Source organism: Pongo abelii, chromosome 15 (genome assembly GCF_028885655.2).
Source record: "Pongo abelii isolate AG06213 chromosome 15, NHGRI_mPonAbe1-v2.0_pri, whole genome shotgun sequence".
Lineage (NCBI taxonomy): Eukaryota > Metazoa > Chordata > Mammalia > Primates > Hominidae > Pongo > Pongo abelii.
Window position 1 is genome coordinate 63,558,053 of NC_072000.2, and position 23,392 is coordinate 63,581,444.

The 23,392-nt window shown below is 37.6% G+C and overlaps 3 protein-coding genes across 16 annotated transcripts in view; 1 reads left to right on the forward strand and 2 right to left on the reverse strand.

The window, feature by feature from the left end:
- Positions 1 to 676, reverse strand: part of L3HYPDH (trans-L-3-hydroxyproline dehydratase) — a 42,754-nt gene extending 42,078 nt beyond the window's left edge. For 8 of the 10 annotated variants that reach the window (XR_008512971.2, XR_008512974.2, XR_008512972.2 and 5 more), the window contains exon 1: positions 138 to 645. Coding sequence is in view for 3 of the 10 variants with exons in the window: in XM_024231165.3 (XP_024086933.3) it covers positions 138 to 645 (508 nt within the window). In the remaining 7 variants the exon portion in view is untranslated. 10 annotated transcript variants of the gene reach the window in all.
- On the forward strand, positions 503 to 21,753 carry JKAMP (JNK1/MAPK8 associated membrane protein). Of its 5 annotated transcripts, none has more exons than XM_024231281.3 (7): positions 503 to 924; positions 3,071 to 3,144; positions 4,013 to 4,167; positions 11,335 to 11,541; positions 15,056 to 15,237; positions 17,510 to 17,586; positions 20,202 to 21,689. In XM_024231281.3, exons 1-7 carry the CDS (start codon positions 921 to 923, stop codon positions 20,418 to 20,420), a joined length of 918 nt encoding a protein of 305 aa, XP_024087049.1. In that variant the 5' UTR covers positions 503 to 920; the 3' UTR covers positions 20,421 to 21,689.
- CCDC175 (coiled-coil domain containing 175) overlaps positions 21,226 to 23,392 on the reverse strand; it is a 71,761-nt gene continuing 69,594 nt past the window's right edge. The window contains exon 20 of the mRNA XM_002824805.4: positions 21,226 to 21,661. Within this exon, the coding sequence (XP_002824851.3) occupies positions 21,585 to 21,661 (77 nt within the window). The 3' untranslated portion in view covers positions 21,226 to 21,584. The remainder of the gene's footprint in view (positions 21,662 to 23,392) is intronic.

The following is a 23,392-nucleotide window of genomic DNA, read 5'->3' on the forward strand; positions in this document are numbered from 1 at the left end:
TGATTTACCTTTCTATTAATTGCAAGGGCAAGCGGAGTAGGTTAGTTGCCAGAGTTTCAGCCCAGAGAAACCGTTAATGTAGTTAGTTGCGTCCCGGTTGCAGCTCTGCCCTGGGCTAGAAAGGTCCCGCCCTTTACCTGTGGCCAGCACGAAGGCCGGGACGCTGTGGAAGCGCACCGGTCCGTGGCTGCGGCCGTCCTCGCATGCCACGAAGGCGGTCACCAGCCCGCACGGGCAGTGGATGTTGACGCGGGCCTCGCGGGTGCCCGCAGGGGTCGCCGGCACAAGCCCGAAGTCCAAAGCGAAGCGGCCCAACGCCAGCACTGCGTGGCCGCACATGGAGCTGTAGCCCTCGTTGTGCAGGAACAGGACGCCCAGATGCGCGTCCGGCAGCTCGCTCGGGACTAAAACCGCCCCGTACATGTCCCGGTGCCCTCGGGGCTCGAACATGAGCCGTCGCCTCACGTAGTCAAGGTGCTGGCGCATGTAGCGCCGCTTGGCCAGCAGGGTGGGCCCGGACACCTCCGGACACCCCGCCAGCACGATACGCAGGGGCTCGCCGCCCGTGTGCATGTCCACCACCGACAGCACCGGCGTCGCTGGATCATGCGGGGGCAGCCGTGGCAACGCCAGCGCGCTCTCCATGGTCTGCGTCGGGGGACACGAGTATTATCCCGCAGCTATAACTTCAAGCCTGACCCCTACCCACTGACTCCGCGCGACGAGGGCGGGACGCGAACCAGCCCCGTCATGGGGGGGCGGGGTCTCGGAGCCTAAACCCGGAAGCAGGGGAGGAACTTCGGAGCGGTCTCCCGGGTTACCGGGAGGCGGAGCCGCCGAGCCCGCTGTGGCCCGGATGTTCGGTGCAGCTGCCAGATCTGCTGATCTAGTGCTTCTCGAAAAAAACCTTCAGGCGGCCCATGGGTGAGTGGTCGCCAAGATCCCGGGAAGCGTTTCTGGTAGTCCCGGTTGCTTTCCTACACGGCTGTCCTCGGGCTCGGCTCTGTGTAGGCGGCCTTCGGTTGGCGGCACAGGCTCGCCCCTTGACCCCGCCCGCCCTCGGGCCGGGCCCCGCACTCCTACCGGGTTGGGGTGGTCTCTGTCCCCAACGGGCTACTAGGGGAGGCGCGCTGTCTGCGGCGGAAAGGCCAGGTCTTTGTTGTTTGGTCCGAAATGTCTCTTCAGTCCCTTAGTTTAATGTCGAGGGAACACTTGCTTGAGGGTTGACTTCAGAATTGAAAACGCGGGTGATCGTGCAGAAAAAACAGTAAAGCAGAAGCAAGTTGCTGCATAATTTGTCTACTGCTTCAACCTCAAACGTAGATTTATAGCGCCCGTCACAAAGGGGCAAGACTGCTGCAAAAAAATGGAATCTTAAAACTTTAGCCATCGTTCGCTAAAGGAAATGAAAGGAGAAATTCAACAGTCGCTTGGAGCCTGGGTTTTGCTTAGTAGGTGATAGGCTGTTCAGTTCAGTTTATCATACTGGTTTTCAGGCCTTGGATTTTGAGAAACTTTAGATTATTGATATTCACGTGTATTTATTAAGCATCTACTAGATGTAAAGCCCATACAGAAGTTTCCAATTCCTTAACTTCTGCATTCTTGAAAAACCTGAAACATTCATTTTCATGTATTAATTTAGAACATTGTGATTACAGTTGGTTACAAAAAAAAAAGCGCCCATTAAAGAGGCCAGTGGGTTTCAAAAGCTAAGTCCGACATTTGTTAAAAGCGAAAATATTAAACTTGAGGAATTTTAGTCAATGCTGCTTCTCTTTTTCTCTCAGCAGCATAAGGAGAAGGAAAAAAAGTCTGCTTGAATGTGAAAGGAGAGAAGGCACTGTAGACCAGGCAGTCTAGATTGTGAATTCGTGACTAATTTGGGAAATGATTGTTCAAGAATAGTCAAAAGATGCATAATTTTTCAAATTAATTCACATGTAGACCACAGTTTGTTTGTTTGTTTTGAGACGGAGTCTTGTTCTGTAGCCCAGGCTGGAGTGCAGTGGCGCGATCTCGGCTCATTGCAACCTCCGCCTCCTGGGTTCAAGCGATTCTCCTGCCTCAGCCTCCCGAGTAGCTGGGACTACAGGCGCGCGTCACCACGCCCGGCTAATTTTTGTATTTTTAGTAGAGACGGGGTTTCACCATTTTGGCCAGGCTGGTCTGGAACTCCTGACCTCGTGATCTGCCCACCTCGGCCTCCCAAAGTGCTAGGATTACAGGCGTGAGCCACCTCACCCGGCCTGTTTGTTTGTTTTAATCAATGAATGAATGAAGGGAATCAGATGTCACTGATGAAGAAAACTCCTTCCATAATTTCTTCTTGTGAATAAGGTCAAAGACAACGTATTAGGTTCTTAGTTGTTGGGTTTTTTTTTTAAGTAAGGAATAGCTGCTTTTCCCCTAAGCCTTTAGATCAGGGGCTTAATTTTAATGCAGTGGTTTCTAAGATATTGGCCCAGTGACAGCCTTGATGAAATTTTCACTTATCCTCCACAAAAATGATAAAAGCTAGGACAATGTAGGAAACTTTTTATAAAGGTAATTTGCCTACCTCTGTTCTGAAATTATGTCCTCTCTGCTTTTCCCGTGTGAAAATGTGTTCTGTTATGAACATAAGTGATAATGAGAATTGTGTGTCTACATGTGGGTGCTTAATGTCCTGACTGAGCAAAATAAAAGGTGGTGACCCTCTACTGGTGCTCTAATTTAAAAATATATGTATATTTGAACTTTATAATCAGTTAAACTCAAAAGTATCCTCTAATCATACCGGGTTAGGCTTTGAGTCCTGGGGATAGATCCTGCTCTGCTGGTTGAGGACCTTAATCATAAGGCACAGTATTAACAGCAAGGTTTCAGGATAACTGTCTGCAGTGTCACAGTGTAAAAGGAGAAATTTAAATTTAAAAATGCTTCAAGACTTTTGTCTAATACATATTTAAAAATTTGAAACTGTTATTTTTGCCAAATGCTTCAGCTGTTATTGCATTTTTTTTTTATAATCACAAAAGATATTACTATACTGGCATTTGTTTTTAAAAAGCTGTCGATATTCAACCAGCATGCCTTGGACTTTATTGTGGGAAGACCCTATTATTTAAAAATGGCTCAACTGAAATATATGGAGAATGTGGGGTAAGTCTTATGTTTGTATCTTTTTTCATTTTGTAAAATCTATTTGCTTTTGAAATATTTTCATGTACAACATTTTTTGTTATTATACTCATTAATTTATAAAAGAATATGGAGGACCAGGCGCAGTGGCTCATGCCTGTAATCCCAGCACTTTGGGAAGCCTAGGTGGGTAGATCACTTGAAGTCAGGAGTTCGAGACCAGCCTGACCAATATGGAGAAACCCCATCTCTGCTAAAAATAGAAAAAAATTAGCTGGGCGTAGTCGCGTGTGCCTGTAGTCCCAGCTACTCGGGAGGCAGAGACAGGAGAATTGCTTGAACCTAGGAGGTGGAGGTTGCAGTGAGCCAAGATCGCACCACTGCATTCCAGCGTGGGCAACAGAGGGAGACTCTGTCTCAAAAAAAATAAAATAAGGAAATATAAAAGAATATGGAGGCATTAATATAGTCATTGTTTATGTTGGCATTTTGATGTCTATATTATTTTTTAAAACATTTAATAATTTTATAATAATTTCTAATTTATGATTTAGTACTGTGTCTTGTATAGTAAGTTGAACATCATGAATCCAGAACATTTATCTGCAGTTATTCTTATATAATGTTAATAACTAGGTTTTTCATTGAATGTTAGTCAACTATTTTAGTAACTTAGTAAAAGGAATCTTTTAAGAGCATTGTACAAATATAGCACATACAATATAGATTTCTTTTTATTTTACTTATGCCCTCTTTTTTATTTCTAAAAGCTGCACATGTAAACTTAAATATTTAAACTGAAATGGGATGTCTTATAGAATGATTTGGGGGGGATGTTAGTGTTCTAAAATAATATCTGTACACAAAATATTGGTTTTATATATTGTAGGTATGCCCAAGAGGACAGAGAACGAATGCACAGAAATATTGTCAGCCTTGCACAGAATCTCCTGAACTTTATGATTGGCTCTATCTTGGATTTATGGCAATGCTTCCTCTGGTTTTACATTGGTTCTTCATTGAATGGTACTCGGGGAAAAAGAGGTTAGCACATTTCTGTGAACATATCTGGCTGGACTAATGTTGGAATAATTATCACTCAGAAGACCTTATTAAGTAATTATGCTTCTTCTGTTTTAAAAGTGGTAAACATGTTTTTCCTTTATCTTCAGATTATTCTTAACTGTGACAAGAAAACCTAACAATAGGGCATGACTTAGTAATTTTTAAGGGAACTGTCCTTAGTCTATTTTACTCTCAGTGATCTTGAAGGAATACTTTTTTACTTCTCAACTATAATCCTTATTGGTTTTTACACAAAATTGGTTGTGATTACAAGCTATTTATTGTTATGGAACACATTCTTTGTAATTTAATTTAATACTAATAATCTAGTATGATGTAGTTAAAAATGATATAGCTGTAACCTAATACAAAAACTCACATTAACATATTAAATCAGCACACATTTACTAAGCACTGCATTTTATGTTTGGAAGATCAGGGAAGGAGATATAAAAATAACTGACATGGCTTATCGTCATAATCTTGTGGAGAAAACAAGTGTGTACATAATTATAAATCAGTCTTAGAAATGTAGTGGAAGAATTATAAACAAAGTACTCTGGAGTTACAAAGAACAGAGAGATAAATTATGCCTCATGGGATCTGAAAGATTTCAAAAAGGAACATTTTAGGCAGGGGAAACAGCAAGAATAATGGCATAGAGGTATGAAATATGTGATCTGTGGTAGGCAGGAATGGAAGTAATCTGGGGTAGTCAAGAGTGGGTTGCAAATGAAGAAAAGTAATATAAAGGGGAGTAGGAAAGATAGGTTGAGGCCAGAATGTGAAGGTTCTTGATAAGCATGTGAACTTTAATCTGCTGGGAATGGGATTTTCTTTTAGTTCCTCCAACTTCTCAGGATCTTTCCTACTTTAGGTTCTTTCCCTTCCTCCAAACTCCTTCTGCTGTCTGAAATACTCTTTTCATCTGACTGCAACTTGTTACCTAGCTACCTTCTTTTCCTTCTGATTTCAGTTTAAAAGTCACTCAGAAAGTTGAGTGCTAAAAACAAAACAACAACAACAACAAAGAGTGCTATTAAAAGAGAAAAATAAGGAAGACAGCCTACTTTCTATTCGTTCCTTCTAGGCCTCTGGGCCTGTGGTGGGACAGGCAGTCTGAAAGACTTCTGAAATGCCTTCAAGCCTTTTTCTCGTTGTCTTGGCTATTAGCACTTGGCTCTCTTTTAGCCATGCTAACCTCTCTAGCAAGTTGTTACCGTACAGCCTGGTTGAATTCCTCTCCTGAAAATGCTCTTTTCTTCTCTAACACATGTCCAGGCTGCAAATTTTCCAAACTTTTAGACTCTGCTTTCCTTTTTAAGTATAAGTCCCAATTTTTAAGTCATTCCTTTGCTCCCACATCTATCTGATCATAGGCTGTTAGAAGCAGCCACAGCACATCTTGAATGTTTTGTTGCTTAACGATTTCTTCCACTAGATACACTAAGTTATCACTCTTAAGTTCCAACTTCCACAGATGCCTAGGACATGGACACAATGCAGCAAAGTTCTTTGCTAGGGCATAATGTGGATGACCTTTACTACAGTTCCTGATAACTTCCTTATTTCCATGTGAGACCTCATCAGCCTGGCCTTCACTGTCTACATTTCTGTCAGCATTTTGGTCACAACCACTTAAGGCTCTAAGGTGTTCCACACTTTCCCTCATCTTCCTGTCTTCTTCTGAGACCTTCAAACACTTTCAGCCTCTGCCTGGTACCCAGCTCCAAAGCTGGGTATCTTTATAGCACTGCCCTACCCTTCAGTTTCAGTTTTCTGTTAGTCCATTTCCATTACTATAAAGGAATACCTGAGACTGGGTAATTTATAAAGAAAAGAGGTTTAATTGGCCCATGGTTTTGCAGGCTGTACATGAAGCATAGTGCTGGCATCTGCTTCTGGTGATGGCTTGAGGAAGCTTAAAATCACGGCAGGAGGCAAAGGGGAACCACATGGTGAGAGGGGGAGGAGGTACCTCTTTCATTTTTTTTTTGTTTTATTAATTTTTTAATTTTTATCTTTTCATTTTTATTTTTTGAGATAATGTCGTGGTTTGTCACGTAGGCTGTATTGCAGTGGTGTGATCACTGGTTACTGCAACCTTGACTTCCTAGGCTCAAGTGATCTTCCCATCTTAGCCTTCCAAGTAGCTGGGACTACAGGTGTGTACCACCACACCCCGCTAATTTTTTATATTTTGTAGAGACAGGGTCTCTCTATGTTGCCCAGGCTGGTCTCGATCTCCTGGGCGCAAGCAGTCCTCCTGCCTCAGCCTCCCAAAGTGCTGGGATTATAGGTGTGAGCCACCATGCACGGCCACCAGGATCTTTTAAACAACTAAATCTCACATGAACTTATAGAGTGAGAACTCACCCATTACTGTGAGCACAGCTCCAAGTCATTCATGAGGCTTCCACTCCCATGACCCAAATACTTCCCACTAGGCCCCACCTCATTGAGGATTACATTTCAACATGAGATTTGGAGGGAATGAGCGTGCAAAAAAATCACTCCGTATTTGAGTGAATCATTTATTGGTGAAGTTCTGGTGTATGGAAGTGGCATCATTTGATGTATATTTTAGGAAGAAAATTTCTGTGGAGGGTAAGTAGATTAGAGGTGAGATATTTAATAGAAGACTGTTGTCAAAGAAATAGACTATGGTAGTTGGAATGGAAGTGGAAAAGATGGTCAGATAGAAATAGAATCAGCAGTTTTCTGGGGCCTACCTAATAAATCCAGGGTGGTTATTTACATTGGGAAAGCATTTATAATTTTTCAGAATAATTTATAAAAATACTTTAAAAATAGCAGCTTTCATCCAGCTTTTAATTTCTGTTATATTAATAGAAAGATGCGAGACGGGGTGAGAAAGGAGATATGATAAAGCTGAAATAGAATAATTGTCCAGTCAATTGGTGGGAAGTTCTCAGCCTAAAGTAAAGAAGAGCTAACAGGCATAGGTATGTCTTCACCAAATGCATTTGAATTCAGATGTCAGCTATGTTTTGAGGGAGAGACTTGAAGCAGAGACTAGAGGTTGGTTTGAGGGAAGGCGAGGAGTGACTAATGCTTACACAGGAAAGGAGGTGGGTTTAAAAAGAGGGAGTTGTACAACTGTGCTTTGCCTAGGAAATTGGTAACAAGGAACCCAAGGGCCATCTCTTACAATTTCCTGAAATTTTGCACTTACAGTCCAGATAGCTTGGGGCTGGAAGTGTCTTAACAAATGTTCATAAAAACTGGGGATAACCCCTGAGCTGATCTGGAAGGATGCATGTTTTGGCAGATAGGTAAAATGTGTTTTGAGGTGGAGGGTGATGCATGCCCAGATGTGTGGAGGCACAAGTGAACTTAAAGTCATTTAGCATGGCCAGGAAATATAGAAGACAATGCTGGTGAGGGGTATTTTTCCGGAAAGACAAAAAGACTCAAAATTAGTTTAATGAGAAGAGTTTTAAAATTGTATTTCATTTTATAAAGATTATGTGTCTGGCTGTAGATAGACTGAAAGAGAACATGACAAGAAGACCAGTTAAGAAGGTTATCAAAGTAATGGCAAGAAATAATGAAGTTGGGATTTTGCCTCTAAAAATATTAATTCTATAAGGAAGCAAAATGTCAAATTATGTAATGTGAATGTGTGTTTATTTATGTTTTCAGTGTTTTCATCTTTGTAAAATGGCACAGGAGTTCTGTTTCCAACAATGTGAGTTAATTAGGAGCTCCAAGTGACCCACCTGCGTGAAATAACTAAAGTCTGGAAAGATAAACTATGTGAGACATTCCTGGTCCCAGCTGGAGATGGAGAGATCTCCAGGAACTCTTCTCTTTCAAAATACAAACCAGCCCACCCTGAGTTAGTCCAGAGTGACAAGGCAGGCAGTTGGGATGAGAGGGTTGTCTGAGGTCAATTGCTGGTAGCAGCAGTGTTATCTGGATACTGAATCTTGGGTAGCCTCTGCTAAGACTAGACCCTCGAGGGCCTGAAGCCCAAGGTAGTAGTGGCCATGGCTGCTGGCAAAAGCAGCAGAGCCTCTTTGCTGGAAAGCTTCCCCATTCTCAATTTAACCCTGTAAGACTCTTGCTCATTAAGATCTAGTAATGGCCTCATAGTCTGTGGTTACTAAATAAAATAGCACTAGGACTTATTGGTAGATGCAACAAACAATATATTTATGCTCTCAGAGGACACAGATAATGGACTTTCACCTACAGGATATGTAACTGCTACCTATAAAGAAAGTAAGGATGTAGTCACAAGCTGTCCATAACAATAAGATTATTAGGAATAAATACATGTGATGGAGAAGAAAAGGAAACTTTTAGAAATGAAGTTCATACTTGCCAAAATAAAAAAAAAAGGTAGTCAGCAGATTAAACAGTTGAAGATAGAATTAGTGAACTAGAAAAAAATGCATGTAAATAATGGAATATTGCACTGAGAAAGGAGATGGAAAATCAGGTGCAAGAACGTGAGATCCATGTTTGGTGGGTGTGGGAGTGGTCCAGGCTTAAAGTCTTAAACCTCACAGGAGCCAGTCTCTCTTATAACAATTCCATGAACTTCTGGGGTCCTGCAAGTGACATGCCAATTATAAGAGTCAACTCAAGAAAGCCAAACCATGGTACCCCCTTCAGGCATTTATAGTTCATTTATGGTTCTCCCCAGTCCAGATGTAATTTACCAGTCAAGGATCATTTGTATCATAAGCAGTGTTGCCTAGCAATATAGTTGACATTCTATCCTTATCAGGCTTCCAGAGGAAAAGAGCTAGAGAGTAACCTGAGGCCCAGATTCTCATGCACAGCATAAATGTTTTGTTAAGTCTTTGCCCATAGTATCTAATTAGGGTCTCTGGAAAAATAGAGACTATGAAGGAGAGCTGGTTTTTTTTTTTTTTTTTTTTTTTTGAGACAAGTCTTGCTCTGTCACCCAGGCTGGAGTGCGGTGGTGCAACCTCGGCTCACTGCAAGCTCTGCCTCCCGGGTTCGCGCCATTCTCCTGCCTCAGCCTTCCGAGTAGCTGGGACTACAGGCGCCTGCCACCACGCCTGGCTAATTTTTTTGTATTTTTAGTAGAGACGGGGTTTCACCATGTTAGCCAGGATGGTCTTGATTTCCTGACCTCGTGATCCACCCGCCCCGGCCTCCCAAAGTGCTGGGATTACAGGCGTGAGCCACCACGCCCAGCCAAGGAGAGCTGGTATTTTAAGAGATACTGGCTTCAGGTTTTACAAAAATAATGAGAAACAGATTCACAGATCCCAGAAGCAAAACACATCCCAAACAGAATAAATAGAAATTCACACCTACATGCATCATAATTAAACTGCAGAATACTGAAAACAAAAGAGAAGCCATATGGAAGAGAACCAAGGCACACCTGTTAACAGCCTTGGTTGTGCTTCCAGCTAACAGCCAGCACTTACTGCAGCCATGTGAGTTAGTCCTTTTAAATGCTGCAGCATGGTCAAGCCTCTAGACGAGTGCTTCCCAAACTGACATCATGTGGAGCAGAAAGAACTGCCCAGTCGAGCCCAAGTCACATCACAAAATAGTGAGAAATGATCAGTGGTTCTTGTTTCAAGCCACTGAGTTTTGAGGTAGTTTGCTATGCAATGATACATAATGGAAACAGTGTTCAAGTAGAAAACTCAAAATCACCTATAGACTAGATATTAGAAATAACAAGACAGTTTAATAAAAAGGTTGACTATAAGATAAATATATGAAACTATTTCCTATATCCCATGTACAGTACAAGTACTGTGACATAGCTTAGACCAAGATAGCTAAGTTACATAGGATTTATTTGAGCACTTGACAAGCCAATTTTAAAATTTATATGGAAGAGCAAAGGGCCAGGAATAGCCGAGACCACCAAAGAAGTAGAAAAAATGTATGTGACATCAAGGATTATGATCATATTATTCTTCTGGCTCAGGAATAGATAAATGGACTCAAGAAACAGAACAGAGACCCAAAACACAGACAATTGTATATGAAACTTTATATGACAGAAGTGCCGTGGCAAATTAGTTGGGAGGGTAGGGGTGGGAAGGAGTACCTGTTCAATAAAATGCTGCTGCTGGGACAATTGGCAATTCAAATGGGAAAATGTAAAGTTAGATCCTATCTTACGTTAGGCACAGAAGTCTCTTCTAGGTGAATTAAAGATAAATGTGAAAAGCAAAACCTTAAAATTTTTAGAAGAAAATTTGTGTGTTTGTGTGTGTGTGTGTGTGTGTGTGATACACATCTCAGGGTGTGGAAGGACTTTTTAAAACATTTAAACTGCTAAGTAGAAAAAAATAAAAGCCTGGTGTATTAAAATTTAGAACATGTTTATAAAAAGGCTTCACAAAGAGTGAAAATTGAGCCCACAAACAGAGGTACACATTTGCAACACATTTAACTAACTGCAGGATGGATAAACAAATCACGGTATTGTCACACAGTGGAATCCTAACACAATAGCGAAAAGGACTGAACCTCAGCTATAAGCAATAACATGGATGAAACTTGGAAATGTAATTTTGAGTGGAAAAAAAATCTCAGAAGACTTCCATTAGTGTGATATCATTTTATAGCATTCAAAAATAAGCAAAACTAACCAGAATAGTTGTGAAGCGTAAATACAATTGGGATAAAAACTTTCTGGAAAAAAGTAGTAAAAGCAGTTTGGTACGTGGTTGCCTCTAAGGGAGAGACGGAGGTATGGATGAGGAGGAACAAAGAAGTAGTTACAAATTGTTGACAGTGTTCTAGTTATTGGGTAGGAGATGAGCTTATAATATTATAATTACTATACTTTATAACAAACACATGTTACATACCATCTTTTATGTGCATATTAAGATTAAAATGATACACAGATAACTAAGAAATTTTTAGCAACAATTTGGCAAGATACTAAAGATGCAAGGTAGATATAATTTCTGCTTTTCTGTTACACATTTAGATAATACTGCTACAGTGTTATTTATCCCTTTTGAGAAAAAAAGGTTATACTCTTGAGTAGTTTTTGTTTGACTTTTCTTATAGATTTAGAAATCTGTATCTTGACACATGTACATGTTTTATTAAAGCCATTTAAATATTGCAATTTTTCTAGTAATCATGCCTCTTTTCCTTCTCTAGTTCCAGCGCACTTTTCCAACACATCACTGCATTATTTGAATGCAGCATGGCAGCTATTATCACCTTACTTGTGAGTGATCCAGTTGGTGTTCTTTATATTCGTTCATGTCGAGTATTGATGCTTTCTGACTGGTACACGATGCTTTACAACCCAAGTCCAGATTACGTTACCACAGTGCACTGTACTCATGAAGCCGTCTACCCACTGTAAGTGTTTATTTCGACTTAAGATCATTTTTTTTTTAAATCTCTGAGGATTATTATAGATTTTATGGCGTTTGGAGACAAAAACGTGTGGGTTTGAGTTCTGGGTCTGCCAGCTGCCTTATTACCTTGAACATGTAAACAGCCTCTTGTAACTTCAGTTTTCTCATTGGTAAAATGGGAATAATGATCCTTATAAGGTGTTGTGAGGATTAAATTAATCCACACATTCTAGATACCATATAACTTGCATATAGGAGTCACTTTATAGTAAATGGCATTATTAGAGTGTTTGGATTAGTGTTTTTTCTTTTTTTCTCCCCAAATAAGTGTAATTTCTGTTAGAATGTTTTGTTTTAAAAATATTAAATTCATAAAATTCTGTATGCAATTATGCCAGACTATTCCAGTTTCAGAATTTTTATGAATTTTTGTAAATTCTAGAACTAGAAAATGAATCAAATTCATTTTGATATTTTTTGGGGGAAAGGGAAAATAGAAGTCTGGTATTTATATTCTCGTAATTGTAGCAGGCTTTCAGTACATAATATGGTCAGGGAAATTAGTCCTTTTTGAGCAAGTTCTTAATAATAAAACATCAAAAACATAGAAATGCAAATAGGTACAATACAACCAGATATCTTAGAAAAATGAAAATCTTCTTTTCTACCTGCCAGTTTTTTGTTTGTTTTTGAGACAGAGTCTCGCTCTGTCGCCCAGGCTGGAGTGCAGTGGCATGAGATCTCGGCTCACTGCAACCTCTGCCTTCTGGGTTCAAGTGATTCTTGTGCCTCAGCTTCCCAAGTAGCTGGGATTACAGGCATGTGCCACTATGCCTGGCTAATTTTTGTATTTTTAGTAGAGAGACAGGGTTTTGCCATGTTGGCCAGGCTGGTCTTGAACTCCTGGCCTTAAGTGATCTACCCACCTTGGCTTCCCAAAGTGATGGGATTACAGGCATAAGCCACTGTGCCCGGCCTCTCCCTGCCAGTTTTTAAGTATGGTAAATTATTTTATATATATATATATATAGCTATAATTTATATATAAAATACTATATAAAAGACTGATAATGTCCTTTTTGTTGATTCATTGATTCGTAGAGCTTAACTCTAAGCATTAATTACCCTCTTGTCATATAACTCTCCTGAGGCCTTGCATAATTTAACGTGGTCCTATTTGGAAAACTTAATAAGTGAATTGAATATTATATTTAAATAAGGTAATCTTATTTAAAACAAAATCAGACTTATTTACCAATAGTCTCATTTATGTTATTTATCGTAATATTTATAAAGCCTATTGTAGTAGGAGGGTCAGAAATTATAAGATTAGAAGAGAAATGGCAAACAGGTACTACCAACCCTCATCTGCACCTGTAATAGTCACTTCTAATTTATTATAGCACTTTTTCTGCTGAATTGAGTGTAGCCTAAGAATCTTGTGGCAGCACTCTGTGTCAATCAGAATCATCACACAGCTTCATTGATTAGGACATTTTTTGTCTATTCACTATCCCTGAATCAAGATTGTTTGTTTGTTTTTCTTCCTCAGCACCTTTACCAACAGTCATTGTAGAACAGCTTGCCTGCCTTGTTTTATTAATTATACAAAACAGTGATTTTTAAAATTATGAGATATTATATAGTATCTTATAGCATTGGGTTTAGGCATATTATTTATTTACCTAAGCATTCTAAATATAAATGTATGGTCAGACTGGGCTAAGCACTTCCGAAGGTTGTAGGGCTACCACAAGTCATAGTAATTTTTTTTTTTTTTTTTTTTGGCAAGTCAACAAAAAGCAATAGCACACAATTACCAGAAACCTTTGGAACACTAGTGCATTGACAAATGAAGGCTGTTTTTCCCAATGTATATATAGCCTAGTTTCTTACAAATTGAAAAATACCACAGGACTTTACTGATAATTATAGTTTTAAGGGGAAACAGATTAAATGAGGCATGAAAAAACATGTAAGCTTCTATCATTATAACTTACTGCAAAAAAATAACTTTTACATTACTAAAACTTTAAGAATGAGTTATGGAAAATGAGCAGTTATTACTGTTATAGCAATAATTAGCTTTAGTTTGTCAAATTTAAACTATCCCCACATGTACGCGGCATGGATTGAAAGAGGGGAAGAATGGAATGGGATGAGGTCTTCTGGTGGAAGGCAGGAGTGGGAAACGTAATCATTTCCAGAAACTAGTTTCCTAGTTCATTTGGAGAAACACAGGATGGTTTCCTCCTGATTAAAGTGATAATCTTTTTGGAGCTCTTAAGGAATTACAAGTTGTGGGAATGGACAGATTGTGTTTTCTTTTGCTGTTGATAAGAGATAGCAAACAAGACTAGGAAACTAATTCATTAGAAGAGGTAACACATGATGGTTTCCTCTTGATGAAAATCATCTTTTTTAGAGCTCTTAAGGAACTACAAGTTGCAGGAATGGATAGATTTTGTTTTCTTTTGATGTTGTTTGGGGATGGTATAACAAGACAAAAAAAGTATCACCCAAGAGATCAAACATGTACTAATGCATTACTGTACAGGACTGAACCTGAAAGCATCATAGGAACACAGGATTATGGTATCATTATGCTGTGTGGGGAGGAAGCATGTGGTCCGTGATCTGAAATGACTGCTGACTTCCTAGGACACTCCCCTGTATAGGGAGAGGGTTTGAGTAGCAAGATAGTAAAAATGATTTGAAAATACTCAGGAAAATTAAGGTAGAACTATGTGGATAAAAGTCCCATTATTCAAAATAAAGTGCTAGAAATCTGGTGACACAGAGCTCTTTCTACAGCTTTTTTTTTTCTGATTATAAAAATTACATTAAAAATGGGACATTTCAAAAACATAGAATAAAAGCACACACAGAATAAAATAATCTGTAATTCTATTCCTTGAGATGATTCTGCTACAAATTTTACCTTTCCAGTTTTATTTCTGCATGTGTATGCATACATTTTAAGGAATATTAAGGCTATACTATGACATGCTATTTTGTAAGTTGTTGGCACTTAATGTATTAGGCACAGTTAATTTTGTTAACATTTATTTCATAACTAGATTTTTATGTCTGCATAATATTGCAGCATGAATATACTATAAAATATAACCAGTTTCCTATACTTGAATATTTATTTTCTTCTGGACTTTATTATAAGTGATTCAATAAAAATCCTTGTACAGTAGGTTTTTCTATGTATCCCTGGTTGTTTCCCTTGGATAAATTTCTACAGGTAAAATTGCTGAATCAAAAGGGATAAACACTTTTAGGATTTTTGATACATATTTCCAGACTGCCTAAGAAAGCAACCATTGTACCCTTGCTAGCCATGTATGACAGCCTGTTTGGCCAGCTTTCCGCCAATCTGAATATCCAATGGATAAAGTAAATATGCTTTTTAAACCTTTTTTAGGCTCTTTCATTTAAAAATGATCAAGGATAAAAACGTTTTTAAAACATTTTTGATGTTACAAATTCTCTATTTTATTTTACAGATATACCATTGTATTTATCTATTATGCATTCTGCTTGGTATTAATGATGCTGCTCCGACCTCTTCTGGTGAAGAAGATTGCATGTGGGTTAGGGAAATCTGATCGATTTAAAAGTATTTATGCTGCACTTTACTTCTTCCCAATTTTAACCGTGCTTCAGGCAGTTGGTGGAGGCCTTTTATGTAAGTTTGATGGGTAAAGTCAATGAAATATATTTATTATTGTATGTAGTAATGTTTGCTCTAGATTTAACTTTGGAGCTTTTTCCTTAAGATAGTTTGTTTAATCCTTTTTTTTTTTTTTTTTTTTTTGGTGATGGAATCTCACTCTGTCACCAGGCTGGAGTACAGAGGCGTGATCTCGGTTCACTGCAACCTCCGCCTCCTGGGTTCAATTGATTCTCCTGCCTCAGCCTCCCAAGTAGCTGGGACTACAGGCACATGCCACCACACCCAGCTAATTTTTGTATTTTTTCTTTTAGTAGAGACGGGGTTTCACCATGTTGGCTAGGTTGATCTCGATCTCCTGACCTCATGATCCGCCCACCTCTCTTTGCATTTGAAGTTCATGACCAAATTAAAATATTTTTAAAATCTAAGTATATAATAAGAAATAACTGATTTTTATTTAGGAATTTATGAAAATTAGTCTTGATAATGTATACTGTTTATTATTAAGTAGGGTCTTAGGTTTCTAAGTGTATCTATGAAAACCTTTTATAGTAAAAAGTCCTCAATATATCTTTTATTTTAATATAACCATTAACTCATTTGTTTAGTAACCATTTAGACCAAACTGTGACTCAAAAGAATAAGAAAAATTCACTGTTAAAAACCTCACGTACTACCAAGAGGTAAAGCGGGCAAGCCAGTGGCTGAGAAAATGTAGTGTGGTTCTTTTGAATATGTGACATTGAACGTCCCAAGGATGTTGGACACCATCCTTTATATGGAGCTTGGTAATGTAATTTGGTAATATAGTTTGGGAATGTAATTTGGTTCAAGGTGATGGTGGGGCCTGAGGGTAAGACCAAGGGATCCAGAAATTCTGTTATCCCCCGTATTCTGGTTTACAGATGAACTGTTTCATTTGGCCTGCACAGGATTTGAAAGTCTATAGTTCCCTCTAGCTCTTCTGTTTCCCTGTTAGATTTGGCCCATTCCCTTATACCTTCCTGGCTACCCTCTGTGTCATTTGAGGTTGCCATTCTTGCTGTAGGGAATAGGGACCTGTTCTTAAAAGGATTTAGGCAGAAGAGTGACATGATTACATTTGCACTGATTTGCACTAATTTGGGCTTAGTTACAAACTTCCTCTTTATTCCTTTTTACTGTATATGGCTTTTTACTACCAGGTCTTAAATTTGTATCATTAGCAACATTGTTTAGCTACTTATAAGTTAAATAGAGTTTTTGTTTTGTTTTGAACAGTTGATTGAGGACCTCATCACTGTCTATAAAATAAAAGGTTATAAATGTCAAATAAGTCATTCAGTTCTTTAATAAGTTGGAATCAGGCCTGTATAGATAATTCAGTTTCTGGCTGCTGAATCCTGAGTTAACATCTGAAATTGTTCCAAATGGGTTCTACTGCAATGATTAGTAGTTTCATAAACTGAAGTCATTTATGAATAATTGTATGAAAAATAATTCAAAGTTTTATTTCTCAATTTGTCCATTTATTTTAGTGTGTTATAAATTTGAAACATTTTAAGAGAAAAGTGTTTTAGAGGAAAAAATTTGCTTAAAGTGTTACTGTACTGTATTTAAAGTAGAGATTGCAGGAATTTTGATGTTAAGAATACTGAATGATCTCTTTATCCTTTAAGGTTAATTGCTAAATGACCTTTTCTAAATATTAATTAAAACTGAGTTACTCTTATAGATAACCTTTTTCAACTGAGGTTCCCCACCTGGACCACAAAACACAGAAAATTATTTGACCATTTTTTGAATTCTCCTAAATTTAGTACACAACTGGTACTATTCTAGAATGCAGAGGAGAGAAGTTAATTATTTACATTCACTGGATGCCTTAAGGCAAGGTTCTTCAAAACTGGCCCAAGGATAGTTTTTACAATTTTTTATGGTTAAAAAATCAAAAGACTTATATTTCTTGATGTGAAAATTGTATGAAATTTATGTTTTATTGTCCATAAAGTTTTTATTGGAACACAGCCATGCCCATTCATGTATGTATTCTCTATGGCTGCTTTCCCACTACAACTGCAGAGCTGGGTAATTGAGACAGAGAAATGCAGGGCTGAAACTATTTACTATCTTGCCCTTTCCAGAAAAAGCTTGCTGGCCACTGCCTCAGAACCTAGGTTGTAAATCTCACAGAACTGGTTGAGAAAGGATTTGACTCTAAGGAAAATTACTACTTGAATTTATTTGATGGTTTATTGAGAAAATTTGTTTCATTTCCAACATAATACCAATGCTTATCTTTCAGATTATGCCTTCCCATACATTATATTAGTGTTATCTTTGGTTACTCTGGCTGTGTACATGTCCGCTTCTGAAATAGAGGTAGGAAGTCTTTTTTTCCTTTGTTAAAGACTTTTTTTGATAAATTTGACAATTCAATATCAGAATAGTCCATATGATATGATATAGTACAACTGATTGTTTTAATAATCTTTGGCTGATTGATGCCACTTGGTAGCTTTTGGCTTGTTAACTTTATGAAAAGTTGTGTACTGGACTATATATTTCCCTGGGAAATTAGCAAAATAGTGAAGTAATCAGGCCCAGCTATCCAGCATGAAGGAGAAATGTAATTTCACATAATTTACCCATGTAGCAAACATATAATTATTGAAATGTTGAAACTTATTAACACTATTTTGAGAAAAACCATAAAAATGTTTTATATTTAGAACTAATTTTAAACTTGATTTTACAATGGCAACATTAACAGTCATCAGTAATTGTGCATTCCATATCCTTCTGTGTTTTATCACAAATTTTATTTTCCTGATTATGGATGTTTACTTTTACCCCATAATGTTTGGGGGATTTGGAGCTAACATTAATAGCCACATTATTCTGATACTGTTCCTTTTTCTCAGTATTCATTTTGTACCTCTAACATTTTAATATTTCAGTGGAAGGCCACTATTATAAAGAACTCCTTTTTAAAAATTGTATATGTCTTTATTTTCAGAATATTTTTGGCCAAAAAAGTATCTTTTGACACATTTATAGTCACTGGGTAGAATAGAACATCATGTCATAACGTTTATATTTTCAAATATTCTATTCTTAAGGAACTAAGCTATTGGTCAAAACCATGAAGAACAAATGAGAAGTAGTAGTGTATTTGACTCTATATCTAGGGAAAAATGTATTCATTAAACTTTGAATCAAAATGGGCATTCTTGTATGTTATTTGTTCATATGCAATCTGACATTTTCTTTCTAAAATAATTATATTTATTATTGTTACTAATATATTAGTAAGTGTTATATATATTACATTTAAATGATTGCTTTTAAATACGTGAATGGCTCTGATTTAAGAACTCTTTGTTCTAAGTCCAAACTCCAGAGGAAGCAAAAGTATAAAGTGTCTCAGTACTCTTCCATCTTATACTTGCTAATCTAGGGACTATGAACTGTCTCAAACTACCCATGACAGTTGATATGTGCTTTCTCATAATTCCTAACATAAAAGAAAACTCAACCAAGAGAAAATAAGTTGTAAACTATTTTGGAGTGGTTACTGTTGATGCCACTTTTTCTATTACCTTAGTGAGAGAGTGAGTGGGGGAAAACATCTAGGAATCATAGTGACTTTTAGGTAGGATAATAGTGGAGGAACTAGACAGAATATTTTTATAGTGATTATTCAGTTGTTTTCATCTGTAGATGATCCTCATTTTTCCTTTGTAATAATCATCTTTAACCAGCATTGAAATATAATTAAAGAAGATGGGGAAATTAGTTTTGGCACTTTTATCAACTCTAGGGAAAGATTTGAGGGAGAAAATAGTTGGATATTTGGATATTTGGATATTTGAATAAAATGAGGTTTTTAATTTTTTTTTTTTTTTTTTTTTTTTTTTGCGGAGTCTCACTCCGTCACTCAGGCACGAGTGCAGTGGTGCAATCTTGGCTCACTTCAACCTCCACCTCTCGGGTTCAAGTGATTCACCTGCCTCAGCTTCCTGAGTAGCTGGGATTACAGGCGCATGCCACCACACCTGGCTAATTTTTGTGTTTTTAGTAGACGGGGTTTCACCATGTCGATCAGGCTGGTCTCGAACTCCTGACCTCATGATCCACCCACCTCGGCCTCCCACAGTGCTGAGTTTACAGGGGTGAGCCACCACGCCTGGCCTTGAATTTTTACAGCTTATCCATAGTTAAGAATTAGCTATACACTGTTAAATTAGCTTGAATTTATTTGTTTCTCTGCCCCTGTGAATCTCCTATATAAAATATTCACATACCTCAGTTAGCATGAATCAGAAATGGGGACCTAAAACGGAAAAAGACAGCTTAGTACTGGTTGAGTTGATGAGCTGTTTAATAAGAGAAAGTTAGTAACTGACCTGTTGCAAATTACGTTTTAATGTGTACATTTTATTAGCACATTTAAATATTTTGTATTAATTTCATTCTTCTAATTTCTGCATAGTATACAGGTGTATTAAGGATTAGAAGAAAATCAGAGTGTTCATGTGTCATTTCTGCTCCCTTATATTCATGCAGCAGGCTCCAGGAATGTTAGAGGTTAAGGAAGTTGGGTTTCTGTACCTCCTATTTCCCACCTATAGATCCATAGCAACAGTGGATCAGGGCAGGAAGAAAGCACATAAAGTGGAGTTTCCCTTCTAGTTCATATCTTTGAGAAGAAACTATAGTGTTTCCAGGAGTGAATGATGGCATAGACTAGGACTTAAGAGACATGATGACGTGGCTCTCGTCTGGGTGCCTCTACTGAGTGCTTATATGACCTTAGGAGCCTCACTTTCCTCATCTATAAAGTGGAGTGGCTAGACTGAGTGATTTCTTAAGTCTTTTAGCTCAAACATTTTATGATTCTGAGATTATAAATAATACATTTTATATTAAATTACCCAGCTGACTTAGCCTGATAATCTGTATTTCTCTTTTCTTTCTTTTACAAAATTATATAGAACTGCTATGATCTTCTGGTCAGAAAGAAAAGACTTATTGTTCTCTTCAGCCACTGGTTACTTCATGCCTATGGAATAATCTCCATTTCCAGAGTGGATAAACTTGAGCAAGATTTGCCCCTTTTGGCTTTGGTACCTACACCAGCCCTTTTTTACTTGTTCACTGCAAAATTTACTGAACCTTCACGGATACTCTCAGAAGGAGCCAATGGACACTGAGTGTAGACATGTGAAATGCCAAAAACCTGAGAAGTGCTCCTAATAAAAAAGTAAATCAATCTTAACAATGTATGAGAACTATTCTGTCATATATGGGAACAAGATTGTAAGTATATCTTAATGTTTGGGTTTGTCTTTGTTTTGTTTATGGTTAGACTTACAGACTTGGAAAATGCAAAACTCCGTAATACTCTGTTACACAGGGTAATATTATCTGCTGTACTGGAAGGCCGCTAGGAAGCCCTTGCTTCTCTCAACAGTTCAGCTGTTCTTTAGGCAAAATCATGTTTCTGTGTACCTAGCAATGTGTTCACATTTTATTAAGAAAAAATTTAACCCGTGTAATCTGCAATCCTTAACAGTGGCATAATTGTACGTACCTGTTGTGTTTCAGTTTGTTTTTCACCTGTAATGAACTGTAAAGACATACATACTTGTGGGGTCTGATAGCAAACATAGAAATGATGTATATTGTTTTTTGTTATCTATTTATTTTCACCAATACAGTATTTTGATGTATTGCAAAAATAGATAATAATTTATATAACAGGTTTTCTGTTTATAGATTGGTTCAAGATTTGTTTGGATTATTGTTCCTGTAAAGAAAACAATAATAAAAAGCTTAACTACATAAAATTTCAATGTTTTGACACTTAATTGTTGTTTGGCACAATAGTATGGAAGTAATTCAGACTGGTAAATAGTTTCCTCTCATATCTCGGGTATATATACATACCATGTTTTATCGACCCAGAGATACTTATTTCACATTGTGACATCTCTGAATTAGGATGCATCTTACAACTGATGGTTTATTAGATTTAATGAAATACAGAAGATACACAGTATAAAAAGGGTTTTCCTGTGGTTGGTTTGTGGTTTGTAATAGGTGTTCTGTGATGTTTATGCTTTGAAGGCCTTGAGACTCATGGTTGCAATTATGGAAGTGAAATGAAATTTTTAGCTCTTAACCTAACAAACAACCTGACCATGTTTATCCATTTTTATTGTTTAGAAGTTTTACTGATACTTGGTGGAGGGTGTGAATTAGTTAAATTTTAAATGTTTAAGACTTCTATTAACAGCTGCAAAATATGCAAGTAAGTGCACTCACTTTTCCTGCAGTTGTCTGTCTTTTGAATTCACAGCAGTTGTATCCTTGAGTTATTTTGTTAATGTATTTTTCTCAGTACAGTTAAGCACTGGGAAATGAACCCTTGTACGAATGTGTTTCTTCTTTTCTGTAGGAATAAAAAATAAATGTAAAAATGTTATTTGTATTGCACACGTTTGGGGGGTTATTAGTGTTCATTAAAATTCTGAGTTGCCCAAAGAATCCTCAATTGGGTAATTGTATAATCAGGGTAGAGTGGGGAGGGTGTCATGTGTCTGATTACTAGGACTACATCTTCTGGTCCACTTGGGGCCATTTTTACAATCATTTTTTTCATATGTCCTGTTCTAGCAGAAAAGTATATATGCAAAAGAGAAATTACAATTACAAGGCCTCTCGGGCAAATAATTTCCAGAATACTTAATATATATCTGCATTTTTAATTTGCTTTGGTAAAAATAAGACTAGAACAACTTACAGCCACTGTAGTTGCTAATTTTACTAAATAATTTGTTAAAACGTGGTCATTCATTAGAAATTTAAAAATCAACCCTTGTCTATGTTAAGTTTTGACTTAGGCCCTTGTAGCACATCACATTCCTCATCACTACAGTGTATGGTACTTTTGCTAACCAGTCCTGAAGAGGTAATTTAAAAGTCAAAATACAGGTTGAATATCTCATATTCAAAAATGCTTGAGATCAGAAGTGTTTCGAATTTCGGGTATTTTCAGATTTTGGAATATTTGCATTATACTTACAGTTCAGTATCTGTAATCCTAAAATCTGAAATCTTAAATTCTCCAAAGAGGATTTTCTTTGAGCGTCATGTTGGTGCTGAAAAAGCTTTGGGTTTTGGAGCATTTTGGATTTTTGGATTTTCAGACCAGGGATACTAAATCTTGTGTTTTCTTGATTAATTTGGGTCAGTTGATAAATTTAATAACTACCTTGTTATATATTTGTCTAAAACCATTGGTTTGCGTGACTACTGCACATTGAAGCCATCTGGAGAGATTTAAAAAAATAATGCCTGGGCCCCACGCCCAGAGATTCATGTTGAATTGGTCTGTGTTTGAGCACATGGTTTTTTTTTTTTGGGGGGGACAGTGTCTCACTGTGTCACCCAGGCTGAAAGTGCAATGATGCAATCTCGGCTCACTGCAACCTCCACCTCCTGGGTTCAAGTGATTCTCATGCCTCAGCCTCCCAAGCAGCTGGGATTATAGGTGCCCGCCATGACACCCAGCTAATTTTTGTATTTTTAGTAGAGATGGGGTTTCACCATGTTGGCCAGGCTGGTCTCGCACTCCTGACCTCAAGTGATCTGCTCACCTCAGCCTCCCAAAGTACTGGGATTACAGGCATGGGCCACCACGCCCAGCCAAGCACAGGGTTTTAAAAAAAATCTCCAGGTGATTCTAATGTTTGAGAACCACTGATCTAAACTCCTTCTATTTCAGATCTTAATTTTTCCAAGAGACAAGTACTGGGCAAATGATTTTCTTTCTTCTCACTGAAATTTTGATTCTGCTTTAATTATAAGGAGGTGCTTTTCTAGAATTAATCAAAATGTAGATGATTGTATCAAGCCCCTCATCACAATAACAGAGATAACTTTGACAGTTATATAAATTGATTTTTTTAATGTTTCTTTTAAAGTACCTCAGCCTAAAAATGTCTTCCATAGCCCATGTATCAAGATATTTGGTTAATACACAAATTATTTATGTAACCTAACATAATATATGATGTAATACTCAAGGACTTTTGTAATTTTAAGACAAAATTCTTTTTACTTTAAAAATAACTGTACTAAGTTACTGTTTAGGTTACATATACACTAAGAATTAACTTAT

What these genes read in the sequence shown, in the direction of transcription:
- JKAMP (XM_024231280.3), top strand. An exon ending in AAATATATGGAGAATGTGGG is followed by an intron (nt 3,145 to 4,012) that starts GTAAGTCTTATG and finishes TATATATTGTAG; the next exon opens with GTATGCCCAAGAGGACAGAG. An exon ending in AGTTGGTGGAGGCCTTTTAT is followed by an intron (nt 15,238 to 17,509) that starts GTAAGTTTGATG and finishes CTTATCTTTCAG; the next exon opens with ATTATGCCTTCCCATACATT.